The 14,638-nt window shown below is 43.7% G+C and overlaps 2 protein-coding genes across 2 annotated transcripts; both read left to right on the top strand.

Annotated features, from left to right (window-relative positions):
* The first annotated feature begins 2,558 nt into the window (after positions 1 to 2,558).
* Positions 2,559 to 6,116, top strand: LOC120826994 (uncharacterized). The gene is made up of 6 exons (XM_040189666.2): positions 2,559 to 2,721; positions 4,044 to 4,302; positions 4,553 to 4,586; positions 4,685 to 4,874; positions 5,043 to 5,411; positions 5,520 to 6,116. The coding sequence occupies exons 1-5, from the start codon at positions 2,667 to 2,669 to the stop codon at positions 5,393 to 5,395; spliced, it is 891 nt and encodes a 296-aa protein (XP_040045600.1). The 5' UTR covers positions 2,559 to 2,666; the 3' UTR covers positions 5,396 to 5,411; positions 5,520 to 6,116.
* Positions 6,117 to 8,578: 2,462 nt separating this feature from the next.
* Positions 8,579 to 13,247, top strand: cyp2y3 (cytochrome P450, family 2, subfamily Y, polypeptide 3). Its single transcript, XM_040189645.2, has 9 exons — positions 8,579 to 9,031; positions 9,222 to 9,384; positions 9,488 to 9,637; positions 10,424 to 10,584; positions 10,663 to 10,839; positions 11,056 to 11,197; positions 11,277 to 11,464; positions 12,423 to 12,564; positions 12,733 to 13,247. The coding sequence occupies exons 1-9, from the start codon at positions 8,861 to 8,863 to the stop codon at positions 12,912 to 12,914; spliced, it is 1,476 nt and encodes a 491-aa protein (XP_040045579.2). The 5' UTR covers positions 8,579 to 8,860; the 3' UTR covers positions 12,915 to 13,247.
* Positions 13,248 to 14,638: the final 1,391 nt, after the last annotated feature.

Here is a 14,638-nt window from a genome sequence, read left to right as displayed (position 1 = left end):
CCTATAAATGAAACATCAGGTAATTTAATGCTAAATGTATTTTACTATATAGTTACCATGTTCATGTCTTGTTTACAGCGATGCAGCATGGGAAAAAAGAGACCTTACTTTACACATTTATTAATATAAAGTATACTGTGAGTGATACTCAAATCTATTTGATCTACAGTCTCCGCATCATCAGCTGCAGTCTAAATAAAGAGTTGATTCCTATCAGCAGTGGGGGCTGTGCTGTGCTGCTGCAGACTGTGATGTCTGAGGTGATTGGCTGTGTCTGGACGGAGGTGGCGCGGCCAGCGTTCACACACCATTCATGAATAATTGATTTTCTGCGTAGATTCCTGTTTTTTTTTTCTCCCATGAAATTCGATGGGAGGTTTCCGGGACTCAGGTTGCGGGACCCTGGGCCCCGCTGGCCCTTTAAGAGCGGCTCTGTGGACAGTGTTGTGTTCCCAGGGTCTTTAATGGAGACAGAGAGGGAGGCTGAGAAAGACCCCATTGTATATGCTCTCTTTTCAATGGGAACTTGAGCAATGGTGCTCTCGCTGCTCCCAGATAGAAGGGAGAGGAGGGGAGGAGGGTCACCGAGGGGGGTCCTGTACAAGAAAGAGGGGTGTTCTACTCAGAAACACAATGTTTTGGGGGGCTGGATGGGCCTGCAAGGAGCGAGTGTTTTGGTCTTGAGGGGGATGGGCACTGGCTCTGCAGCACTGCAGTGTTTAGGTTTTTCAGGTCGTACCAAAATCAGAACAGACCGATTTAAAGGGACGTTTAGGTAAAGACTACTCAGTCTCCACTGCCTGAGAAGCAAACAACCTGTCGGTGTTGGAGAAGACGTCTAATTGGGTGGCAGACGTAGGAAACCCCTTCCGGCTGCTCTCCCAGCTACACATGCCAACAATGAGCTACTACTGAGTCTTCTTCTTCACTGTCTTTATAGTGCAGCCAGACAAAATGCTTCCCGCTAACCTGCTGGTGACACAATGACACGTGACTGGCTAAAGTTTACAGGGGCTCTTCTGCCCCCTGCTGTTGACAATGACTCACAGACAGTAAAGTAAACACACTGTCTTCACGTGTGTACCATGTAAAAATAAATTCCCATTAATACGTGTATGGATACTGGTGGCGACATAAATGGAAACATACAATAATTTAGGAAAAACTTTAAAGGGGGGACCTTTGTGATCGTGGGCCATTTACAGAATTTACAGAATTACTGAACGTATGCAGCCGTGTTTCTACACCAGACACCAAATTCACTATGGAAAATTACCTTCAGTTTAATATTAGCTCATTGGTGTGCCAACAGATTACAAACATATTTTGGGATCTGCTTTTGTTAAATTTCATTTAATTTTAAATACAGTTCATTTTAAAGCTGAAAGAGTTCCTGGTTTTAAGCCTTTGTCAGCCTGTTTACACTTGGCTTTTGTGGGGTCACAGAGAACTCTGACCGCCAAATTTGAATGAGGTCAACATTTAATGGAAGTGGACATCTGTGCCAAATCTGAGGAAATCCCCTCAATTTCAAAGTGAGGTCCAAGTGACCTTGACCTTCTCCTTTGGACCAAGACAAGACAAATTTGTCTTTGAGTCCATGTGGACGTTTGTGCTAAATATAAAGTAGTCCCATGCGGAGACAGCTTCTTCTCAAGAATGAACCGGATGGAGTGACGGACGACCCCAACGACCCAAACACATAGTTTATGTACTTTTTATGCCGTTCCGCTTTCCCCAAAGAGTCCTTTACTACTTACAGCGCCTTTTCCCACAGAAATCCACCCAAATCTAAAAGAAAAATGCCCCGGGGTTTCTGTCAAACTAAACAAGCGGTGTGCTTCTATGAAATCAACTTCTTAACTAGATGACAGCTTCTCTGGACATTTTGATGTGTCTTCTGTATTCAGACGCGTCCTCATTGAGGATTCCTCTCCGGTGTCAAAGTCTCTCCTACATTCCTCTACTCACATAATGGTATCTCAGCCTGATAATCAAGCGCATGTTAAGACAATTGTTTTAATCCCTTTGGGATACATGCTTTAATGAACCCAGTCAATATCTTGGCGGCGGCGGCCTGCAGGGGGGGACACGCCTGAGTAGATTACAAATCTTGTTCGGGTCCGTTCCACCGCACTGCAAGAACGGCCTCCAGCTGTGCAGCGATAATAATCCCTCTGTTTTAATCTGCTTGAGCGGCGAGGTGACCCGTGCCCTGGTCTCGTGGCCGTCCAAGGTCACGGAGAGACATTGGGACACCGGTTTGACGGCGATTTAATGATAGGTCATTACAAATACGCCCGCATGTCGCACGCAAGACCGCGAACAGAGGCTTAAATCTCCCGAAAGAGGAGCTGGATCGGAGGGGATGGAGGCGAGTCCAGCGAGGCATCTGGCGATGGCCGCCGTGAAAATCCCAGTGATCTCTCTGGTGGGATTTATCCATCACTGTTATGATTATTTTGGCTGTGGCGCTCGTATGACGGTCATGTGTGCATAAGCGGGGACAGTTCCAATTCCATTCACAACAGCACGGGTTTAAGGAAGGAAGGCCTAAATAGTATAGGGATTATTCACCCTCTCTCTCTCTCTCTCTCTCTCTCTCTCTCTATCACCCGGCTTTCAGCATCCAATGATCTGCCTGTCATTTGGTCCCTGTTGCTGCGATGAACGCAGGCATGAGCACGGCGGGCGTCCATCGGGGCTTCCTCAGGAAATACGGTAGGCCTGCTTTGTCTCCCTGGTCCGTGTGCAGTTCTCAGCACCGTGTGACGGACTAGTTTTGTCTCGTTGTTGTTCCTGTTTGTGCTGATTCCATAACATTCACATTTTTTTGTTTGAGTAGATTTCTGCAATGCACAACAGTTCTGTCTTTTAATACTCCTTATCCAATCAGGTTTTTGGGGCTAGAAATTGGGGTCAGCTGTGTTCGCAGCCTACACTTGTGTTAGTTTCACCATTATCGGGTCAAACGTTTTAATCAGAAATAAACGCTACAAACATGGTAAGAAACAACTTCCCTTCCAACACTGACAGTCAAAATAAATCAAAGAAACAATTTTTTGTTCAGACAAACATGACACTTTAACACCAGTCCGATATTTTAGACTTGTGGTCATGATATTTCCCCTGCGTGGACTAATAAATACTGGTATTTATTCTCCTCAAGAACAACGAGTAAACAGGAATACTTCCTCAGAAACCCAAACTGAAAGATGAGTGAATTCACTTTGTGTGATATGATCGTTCCCAGATGTCTTTTATTTAACAGAATTATGTTTAACAAAGCCGCATCTGTTCCATATCTCCATTGGTTCCATTTGACAGTTGTCAGTGTGGCTCAGGGATCAGAGTAAGAAGGAGAAGATGATATTTTCTAACAAAATCAGCAGTTCGGATTGAAAAAAAGATATTGTCCTCTCTTAACTGTAGATTGCTGATAGTAAAGTTAATCTAAACTTCTATTCCTAAGTGGGTTTGGCAAAGGTGAGGGGCCCTTTTGTCAAACTGTTCATCTCTAATCCTCCGTATGGAAAAACAGAGCAAATCTTCTCCATCTATATGTGCTGCCCATCTGTTACGAGCCCATTGACGCCTGTGTGGGACGTTGGTTCGATGGTAGACAGAGTTGCGCTTTTCATTTTCAAGGCTGTTGTTTGTGCTGTTGTGCGTGTACGTATGTGTATTTGCTACTGTGTTTTATTACAGTAGGCCTAATTATCCAGAGATTTGGATTTGATTCACCTTTTGAAAAAAAATGCAGTCCAAACCACAGCCTTCAGAAATGTTATCAGCACACAAAAAAGGCTTCCTCGGCATGAAGGGAACCATTCCAGGAGTTTTCTAAGATGACCAAAAGCTAATCCCCAAAAATATTACAATCAGAGGGAGTAAACGATCACCTGCAGTACCTGCACCTATAAAACTGTCAGTAGTTACAAAGTTCCTGATCTTTTGTTGCTCGTACCACATCACACACAAGATAACAGAAGCAACAAAACAACAACAACGAAACCTCCTCTGTTCCTCTCGTGTGTCTGCAGGGGGCTTTGTGTTTAAGCAGTGGAAGGAGAAGTACCTCGTGCTGACCATGGAGGGAAGCCTGCTTGTGTGCCGCGACGCAGAGTCCCCCCCGGACCAGGTGGTCGCCCTGCAGACCCTCTGCGAGTCCATCGCAGAGGGTCGGGAAATCCTCGACCTGCCCAGGTTGCCTCCGGGGGGCCGCAGGGACTGCTGCTTCGCCCTCATCCTGCCGCAGAACAAGTTCCTGCTGCTTCTCACTGAGAACCCAGATGACTGCAAGTTAGTGTCTCTTCTTCTCATGCAAACACACACACACACACACACACACAAACATCAAAGGATTCACGTCCCTCACCCTGTTCCTAATCAGATGTTATCTCCTTTGTCCCACTCACTATTGGACATGTTCACTGCAGAGGCAGTAACCATGTCAGATTTATAAGAATATCTCACATTCTCTTGTGTCCCCATAAAGAGTGCAGGTCTGATTATGGGTCAAATATAATGATTCCCTCTTTTGTTTTCACAGTCTTTGGCTGAACATGATAAGGAAAGTGAGAGAGGTGAGTCTGCTCTCGCCTCATTCGGCCCCTTCTTTGTCCCACCCCACCGCTCATTTAGTGTATTTCTACATACGTTTCTAATGATATCTGTTCTCTAGGGTGTCATGTCACCCTTCACCCTGCAGAGGCAGTGCAGCATCACCCCCTGCATCACCGACAGGGACCCGCTGCCCGACCCCCCCAGCAGCAAAGACCCCGGGTCACCCAGGGTCGGCGAGGGCACCCCCCCTCCTTCGTCTCGAGTCACAGAGCGAGGAGGCTCCTTCCGAGACGGAGGCCAAAGCCAAGGTCTGCCATCAGGTCCTCCTGTAAATGAAAAATAAATTGCATTTTCATGACACGTTCATGGCAAAAAGACAGACATAAAAGTGTATTTAGCAAATGGTTGAACAGAACAGAACAGAACAAATCCAGTCAATTATATAATGTGCATAATGTTTCAATTGCCTTCCACAGCAGGAGGACCCCGGCGGCCTCTGCGCAGTGTCTCCGGGGCCCCTCCTCACCGCGTATCCGACTGCCTTCGTCACGGCAACAGCAGCGACGCCCGGGCGGTGAGGGCGGTGTGCCTGCTGATGGGAGGGGCAGCGGCCTCCTCCGCTCTTGGCTACCTCAACTCCTCCCCGTCCTCCCCGCTGGCCAGCAGGGCGCCGGACATCGGCCATGGCGTGGGGGGCTTCTCCGAGCTGCCCGCGGGGGGCTCCTTCAGCGCCTGCAGCCAGGACGTCGACTCCCCCAACTTCAACAGCTTCGACTTCGAGGGCGACTCCGACTTTGATGCTTTCGACTGTGGAGGATTTGCTTTTTAGTTTTTACTAAAGAGAGGTAGAGAGAGAGACACCTTTCTTCTCATCTTTTCGTTTTTATAATACAAGGGCATCAATTTTGTTATTGACGCGCCGGATTTGTTAATTAATGAAGATGTCCTTCCAGGCGTTACGCCCATTCTCCTCAGGTAAATCATTCGTGACCTTGACTCTTGAACACTGTCCGTGTTGTATCAGTCTTTCCACGCCAGAGGACGGCTCGAGGTTGACGGAGGGAGCAGAGCAAGGATTCCAGAGAGCCCAGCAGATGTTATTGAGGATATTTCAGTCTATTGGACAGCTGTGTTTCTCATTACATTACATTACATTACAGGTCATTTAGCAGACGCTTTTATCCAAAGCGACTTACATTACACTTTTAAACCCGTGGCTTTTTCACATTTTTGCCCGGGGAGCAATTAAGGGTTAGGTGTCTTGCTCAGGGACACTTCGACGTGGAACATGGGGCAGCCTGGAATCGAACCAACAACCTTGTGCTTCCCAGCACACCTTCTCTAACCCCTGCGCCACGACGACTCCACGCATTGTCTCTCACCGCTGTGTTTATTTTTTTTACTTGACCTCTGTGAATATTCTCGTCTCATCATTCTTTCCTTTTCATTTGCTTTCACTTGACTTTTAGCAATTACCCCCACTACCCAGCATCTGCATATAACATGAAATGTGTTCCAAAAGTGAGCAATAAAGCCCGCTGTCACAATGACTCTGCTTTTTTCCCTCTACTTCCATCTGCTGTTTGCTTGCTGGCTCGGTGGAGCAGTGCAGACATACAGAGGTAGATGCCGAGTCTGAGTGGCCAAATGTACTAATATGAAGATTTTGTTTTTACATCTCTGGTTCTGCTGGATGTGGATTCTGTATGTGTGTGTGTGTGTGTGTCTTGTGAGTGCACTCAGCTTTTTACACCGGAATGGGCGACATGTGCTGATATTCTGCTGACAAACCACTGAATGAAAGACGGGGCAATGACTTTGAGCTGTCTTCTTCAGTCAGATACAAGGAGCTACGTCACCTCCTTCATGAATATTTCTTCTTAGAATTTATTCTTTTGGTGCTTTTAGACATACATCACTCTTTGTCACATGATGCCTATTATGCAATCCCTGTTGCTCAACTTTTTGCATGGCAGCCAAAAGGGCCAAACAGCATTCTCTGCTTGCCCCGCCTCTGAAAGGAGCAAGTTTTGTGGGTTTGTAAATTTAGTCACATGGCAATTATGTTGAAAACCTGCAAACTAATGCTCAGATTAAGATTCAATGGTGTGGTTGTTGCGCCTTTGAAGCCTTAAAATGAGTTCAAATCTTGTTTGAATCTGAAATTTTTCTTATATTCTTGTTTTTTCTCAATCCACATAATTAGCCAAACCCAGTCCCAAAGATAGAAATAAGTCGGCATTTGGGCACTTAACCATAAATTTACAGTCTTTATGTGTCTTAAAAGAGGCCAACAAGCGTGTCAATGAGACTTCACCACAACACTAGCACAACTATAACTCAATGGCGGTGGCCTGAATTTGTGCGACTGTGCTGCAGTTCCTTTGTAGCCTAACATTTTGACCGCTGATTGCATTTACACCTAAAAAATCATGAAGTTGGAGTTTGTTTATTAAAATGATCTTGTTGAAATAAATAAGTTAGATAAAAGTATGATACGTAATGCCAAAAAGAATGCCAATGGATGAATCCCAGGGCATTTCTGGAAGAAAACCAGGGCTCATTCCACATTGAACTAGACGTCCTCTCGCTTAGGGAATCTGTTGGTTAGAGTCTCACTGCCATGACCCGCTATTAACGAATCGCATTGGTTTAAGGCTTTGGATCTCGGTCCAGTTCAATTAAATCCATACCAACCTCTGGTCAAATATATATAAAAATGCTGTTCATATACAAAGTCACAGATATCAATTAGAAGGACATTGCAGGAATACATCCCCAAACCTGGAAAAGGAGGAATCAGTTGTGCACTTCAGTGGATTTTGAAGCTGTGGTCGTTAACAAGTGTCGCAATGAGACTCCAGAATATCATCACTAAAAAGCTAGTTGGTCTTAAGCCTACTAGATACTAATGGGACTGTGCTGTTGTTCATTTATAGCATCATGTTAGCAATTTACTTCTGATGATGCATTTGCTGAAAAAAACAAGCAGGTATCATGAACGTCTGTTTGCAACAGTTTATTTGTTGCAATAATGCAAATTTGGCATTTTGTGGAGGGAACCAGTGCCAGATGTGTACACACCAGAGAAAGGACACAACGTTTTCTCACACAGAGAACAGTCAGTTTTCCATTGTAAAGTTCATATAATATAACAGAAATGTCTTTGTGCAGTCCACAGTCAGGTTTTGCAAACACTGAAGGATTATGGGATGGACGCAACGGGATGGAAGAGAGGATCTGGGAGAAGATTAAATACATAGCTACATTCAAAGGTGTTTTCTGATGTCATTGTAAATCCACTCGCATTTCTCACAGATGTGATGGGAAATGACAAAATCCAATCAAACTCAACACGTTCAAACAGGAACAAGGCAAAGCCTTTGCAGAGAAAAGCTGCGGCCTCACAAGTTAGACACACGCACGACTAATGCCGAGAGAAAATAACAGTGAAACAACATGTGAATCTAAATATTGACCACAAACATAAAGCAATGGGCTTTCAATCGAAAGAGTGTAAAAGCTTTGCTGGACCGCTCTGCATGTTTATTTGGCGATCGCATACATAAATTCTGGTCTCCTTCCGATGCACGCTTGAGAGTATGTTACATAACCGGTAAACACGCTAGAGCTCCAATCACTTGGAGGCGCGCACAGTGAGATTACTTTGATGATTTGAGTGCAGTGTGAATGGTAAATCTCAATTATAATCAATTCATCAGTTGATTGGCTTAAAAAAGCACAAAGCTGTCTCATTGATGAGTAATGCAACCACGGCACTTTGTTTGTAGGTGTGTTTTACAGCTGTATGTGTTGTGTAGTTGTATGGCAACATGGACACCGGCTTGATTTTCATTCATTTCATTTTATTTCAGGTATGCAATAAATTAAATAAATTCAGTCAAAAGCATATTAATCCAGCTGCAACTGCTGACCTCTTGTTGGCCCTTCTCATTTTAAAAACAAACAAACAACGAGTATACCCCAAAGTTCTGGGTTTTCTGAAACTAATATTGTACTTGTATTCATTCAGGTCAATCCCTTCAACACCAATTCTGTGGACGAAAGAGGAGGGAAATGATTGTGGTATAATTCAAGTCAGATGTTTGTCTGCTCCCCTCTGGCTTCTAGCCAATAAAAAAGCAGGTGAAGGTGCACTCTAGTCATGTGACTCACCTCTGTCCCAGTGCAGCACCACTGGAATGTCCCTGTTCAAAACAAGCATTTGAGGGAATATAAGAGGGATCTGCCGACCAGCAGAGTCGAGTCGAGAAGACCCAGCGAGAAGAGCGTCATGGACTTTTCTGCAACAGTTTTCCTGGCGGGGCTAATCTTAGCTCTGCTGTGGTTGTTTGGGGTCAAAAACAGACGCAAGTATCTGTTGCCCCCAGGACCCTTCGCACTCCCTCTGATAGGAAACCTGCCGCAACTGGACAAAAATGCCCCTTTTAAAAGCATTCTCAAGGTAAGTAATTAGTTTAGCAAAAAGTACAACGATTTAACGTCGTGTAAGAACATCATCACGTGATCTGAGGCGTCTTTAGCTTGGTCACTCATGTTGTATTTTAGCTTTGATTGCTCATTGAATTTTTTTACGGAAAAAAAAAGAAAGGGAATTAGAGTGTTACAACCCTAAAAATCCAGTCTTCTCGTAGTTCAGTGAAACCCACGGGCCTGTGATGACCGTCCACCTGGGCTGGCAGCGGGTGGTTTTCCTGGTGGGATATGATGCGGTGAAGGAGGCTCTGGTGGACCAGGGAGACGACTTCACAGGCAGAGGGCCACTGCCCTTTCTGATGAAGGTTACCAAGGGCTACGGTGAGTTCAGCGGAAATCGGACGCCACTTCCATGGTTTCCGTGAACGCATGTCTTTGAATTCCAGCCGGTCGGCAAGAGGCACACATCCTTTGTTTTTTTCAGGTTTGGCGATCAGCAACGGGGAACGCTGGCGCCAACTGCGACGCTTCTCACTGTCGACCCTGAGGGACTTTGGGATGGGACGCAAGGGGATGGAGGTGTGGATCCAGGAGGAGAGCAGACACCTGAGGGCCCGCATGGAGTCATTCAAAGGTGCGTATGCAGCTGTAGTTTTGCGAGCACGCGCTCCACGCCGGCATGATATGAAACGGGATGATGCACTTATTGGTAAATGTACTCAATGCGTTCCTCAGAATGAACCGTAGTCTTTCTTTTGCCTCCACTAACGTCAAATGATGGAATCGGGTGCAGAAAGAAAAACAACATTTTTCTTGGTGCAAACTCAGTTGTTCTTGACCAACAAACTTCAATGGACTACATTTACCATCAATCCAAACAAATGGTGGCATGGGATTTTTCCTTTAAATGAAGTTGTCCTAAATGATAGCTTCAATCCAAGAAGGTTTCTGATGTGTGTTGTTAAAGGATAGTAGAAGAAAAGCAACCGAAAAAGATCTAATACACTTCAAAAACACTATATCAATCTAACGACTTCAACGGAACATAGTTGGTCGATAACTGAAAGGAGAGTAGTGCTTTGTTGTATTGTCGGGTGTGTTTATGTTGAGCTGCTCTCTAATTCTTATCTCTGTCTGACGGCCTTTTGTAAACACAGAATACCGTGATCCACTGAACTGATTGATGAATTTAAACTGCATTTAAAGGGACTGACGACCTTTTGTTTGACAGCTGATTTGAGAGCCGATTTTAATATGTTAAAGCGTCTAAAGTGTGCTAAATAAAAACAAACAAATAAGAAAAGATCTACACGGCAGGGGAAACATAATTTCAGGGAATTTTCTGATCTTGACACCATTTTCATTTCATCATTTTCACCTTTAATCGATGAGTCCAATTAGGTTTTACTCTTCTCCTCAGCCTCGCCCTTCAACCCCAGGTTCTTGCTGAGCCGCACTGTGTCCAATGTGATCTGCTGCCTGGTGTTTGGAGAACGCTTTGGTTACGAGGACAAGAAGTTCCTGCATCTCCTCAACACCCTATCTGAGGTCTTAGATTTCCTGAACAGTCCTGTTGGTCAGGTAAGCGGCTGATAGCTCATCATTACAAAGTTTGGGTTTAACATGATCTCCTATACAATGTTTATCATCATCCCTCAGTTGTACAACATCTTTCCTTGGCTAATGGAGCATCTGCCCGGCTCCCAGCACGCTTGTTTTGCCAAAGCTGAGAAGTTGAGAGAGTTCATTGAGACAAAGATCCATCAGCACAAAGAGACACTGGACCCCAGCTCCCCGAGGGACTTTATCGACTGCTTTCTCATCAGAATCAATCAGGTGGAAAATTTTGTTTTGCTCTGGGATACGCAAAAAGAAAAATCATGAATTTTTCTTGAAAACTATCATTTTTAGTAATTATAAATAAATGAATAAAATTATTAATTTGAATAACTATTCAAATGCAAAAGGAAATGCCAAATTAACTTTCTGCCAACAAATGTGTATATTCTTTATCTGCTGCACATCTAATGGAACACTTCTTTGCTCTCTCAGGAAAAGGACAATCCCAAGACTGAGTTCCACTATGAAAACCTGATCTCCACAGTGTTAAACCTCTTCTTGGCCGGAACGGAAACGACCAGCTCCACTATTAGATTTGCCCTGAGTGTCCTGATTAAATACCCGAACATACAGGGTAAGTCCCCGAATGGAGGACACGGTCATCTTACTCTATCAATCCATATACAATGTTTTTTCGTTGTTGTCCCGTTTAGAAAAAATGCAGACGGAGATTGACGGCGTGATTGGACAAAGCTGTGTTCCCAGCATGGAGAACAGGAAGTCCCTCCCCTTCACAGATGCAGTTATCCATGAGGTGCAGCGCTTTCTGGACATCGTCCCCTTCAGCATCCCTCACTACGCTCTCCACGACATCTCTTTCAGGGGTTATACAATTCCCAAGGTACTGGCGACCCCAGGATATACTGTATTACTAATTCAAGCCTCTTTTATGCAAGTAAATCTGTGTCATCGGATTTTGAAAGAAAAAGGTGATTTAATTTCTAGCACTGAATATTTATGCATTGAAATCGTGTATCTGAATGTTTTTCAACGTTAAAATATTCAACTGCAAAATATTCAACTGCAAAATATTCAACTGCAAAAAATTCAACCGCAAAAAATTCAATGCAAAAATTCAACCGCAACATCCGGGAACCCAAGGAAGAGCAATCGATTCTAGATTCAAGATCGGGATCGTCAAGCAAAAGGAGCGAGCGCCCCAATACAACTTCGGCTTGTCGACTATGATGACCGGATTTCAGCCATGTCCATTAATAATGGGGCTTCGTTGAGTGTTTTAACTTTAACTTCATGCCATCAGTGTGGTTTGTGTCTGTAAGATTCAGTAATAGACAGCTGATGCTGGGATGCTTCGACAAGCTATTAGGAGTGATTGGCGGAGTTTTGAAACCAGGAACCCGCTTGTAGAGCGCATATGAGCTGCTGCAGCGTAGTGGGGGGGGGGGGCAGTGGCTTTTGTAGTTGAATATTTTAACGTTGAATTATTTGCGGTTAAATTTTTGGCGGTTGAATTTTTTGCAGTTGAATATTTTAAACCTTCAGATACATGATTTCAATGCATAAATATTCAGTGCTAGAAGTTCAATCACCTTTTTCTTTCAAAATCCCATGACACAGATTTACCATGCTCTTTACACTACCCTCATGTCTTGTCTTGATATTAAATAATGTTTTTTATTGTGTATTTTACTGTTGTGCTTTTCTATCTGTTTCATATTTTAAAAGCTGTTCTAGTAAATTTTGTTAATTATGTTTTCCTCTTTTAAATGCTGCTGCTGTTAAGCATTTGTCTGTGCCCTTATATGAATGCGTTTAACTTACTTACTTTTTCTCAACAGGACACCATGATTATTCCCATGTTGCACTCTGTGCTGAAAGAGGAAAGGAATTGGGCGACTCCCCAGTCCTTCAACCCCCAACACTTCCTGGACCAGAATGATAACTTCAAGAAAAATCCTTCTTTCTTGCCCTTTTCTGCAGGTGAAACAGTCTTTAGCTAATGCTGTAGATAGTTAACGACCTTTGAAGAGTTTCGTTGTAAAAGTGCCTTATTTTTCATTAACAATGGGTAATTGATGTGCTTAACATCAAACTTATAACCCTTAGTAATAAACTCCTAATAATGTTTCTAATTGTTTCTCCTCACAGGGAAGAGAGCCTGTGTTGGCGAGTCTCTGGCTCGTATGGAGCTTTTCATCTTCCTGGTGTCGCTCCTGCAGAATTTCACCTTTTCCTGCACCGGAGGCCCCGACAGCATAAACCTCATTCCAGAGTACAGCAGCTTCGCCAATCTGCCGCGCACTTACCAGATCATCGCCACGCCGCGGTGAGACGGGGGCTCCCTTCAGGCCCTCGATCGTCGCACCCTTCAGTCCCCCATACACACAGAACATAAGTTGCTTTATTGACTCAGCAATGTTTTCTGCAAAGGTTTGCTGTGGCTGGCAGGCCTGTCAGCATTATTATGAACCCTCTCGTCTTGTGCTCTGCTTGTCTTTAATGTATTTTAAATCAACTCCTTGTTCCTGTGTTGATTGTGAGCACGCTTTCTACCGGGAGTGAAATGTATTGCTACATTTCTGCTATGGAGGTACACACACACACCTTGCTGTTGACAACTTTGTATAACTGCTTTTAAAATAAAATCATGACATTAAAACACACATTGAAAACACAATGTCCTTAGAAATTTAAATGTTGTGAAATGCTGCCACATAAAATCATTTTTAGCTTGTTTTTGAGGATTCATATAAAATGTCAGAATTTTTCTGAAATTTTATATTTGAATATAAGCGTGATGCATTATCTAACTGTATCTCTTGGTGAATTTAGGAGAAACAGATTTTTTATTTCCACTAGTAGCCTACTAGTACCAGCGGATTTCTAATGATAAAAACTGTTGTATTCAAAAATGAAGAAACGCCGGACGGACAGAGGTCATCGCAGATCAAAAGGTTAAAATCAAATGTATTTAATAAAAGAGATGGCGTTGTGGTAAAAAGAACATCTCAGCTGAGGAGCCGCTGGTCTCAGCTACCAACAGGCCCCAGGTCAGTCCTTTGACCATCCCTAGTGCCCGTCTGTCGTCTCCATCAGCGAACTCGAGAACAATGGTTCCTACAGGTATTTATAACAATGCTTAAAGGTGTGAAAGTCAGTGTCCACACCTCTGGGAGTGGTCTTCTGGTGAGTTCAATGTGAGGGTTAGGGTTAGGGTTTTTAGTATTACATGCATGCATTCCAGTTGATTACATTACATCAAATACAATCATGACTGTACATTGATGTTATTCTATTACAGTTGCAGAATTACAGTGGTTTTACAATATTGTCATTACTTTATTGATTACACAGTTTCAGAATCATGACTGTATTCTGGTGTACACTATATGCATTTTATGAACCGGGTTGTCAATTTGTTTCTAATATCCTACAAAACCTAATAAGACATAACAAGTTATTTAAATGTCTATACGGCCCACAAAAACTATATTTCAACAAATTAATGAATAACTTTAGCCAAATTCACTTCATTTTAAGTAATATGTGGAACTCCCTTTCAGCTGGACCGTGTACTTTTTTGAGTTCCTTTTACCATTTATACCGCTTGTTGTTTTTTGCCTATAAAACAAAAATGAATGAATGAATGAAAGCGAGCGCTTTTGTTGTTGCAAGGAAATGCTCTTCGGAAGCCTGACAGTTCAACGAACAATCACCGGAGGTGCAGATTTCTTATGCGGTCCCGTGTGTGAAGCAGAGAAAGGGAAGGACCCTCTCAGTTGGACTCGAGAAAGCAACCTGCTGCCGTGGTTCTGATTCTTTACTGTTTTTTATAGCTTTGGTTGACATCTAGACACGTTTAACAATGATGCAAGACAGAATGGGGCGTCACGGTGGTGGTTAAGCCCTGTGTCCAAGGTGTACCCCGTCTCTCTATCTGGGATAGACTCCAGCGACCCCGTGTGCAGGATAAGCGGTGTGAAGATGGAAGGATGAGACACATATATGTGACAGACAGAAGAGCGATGGTTGTGTTCAGACTATGGGCTCGTGT

The sequence above is a fragment of the Gasterosteus aculeatus genome, chromosome 1 (genome assembly GCF_964276395.1).
Source record: "Gasterosteus aculeatus chromosome 1, fGasAcu3.hap1.1, whole genome shotgun sequence".
Classification (NCBI taxonomy): domain Eukaryota; kingdom Metazoa; phylum Chordata; class Actinopteri; order Perciformes; family Gasterosteidae; genus Gasterosteus; species Gasterosteus aculeatus.
Note: the sequence above shows the minus strand (reverse complement) of the source record. Positions and strands in the feature narration are given on the sequence as shown.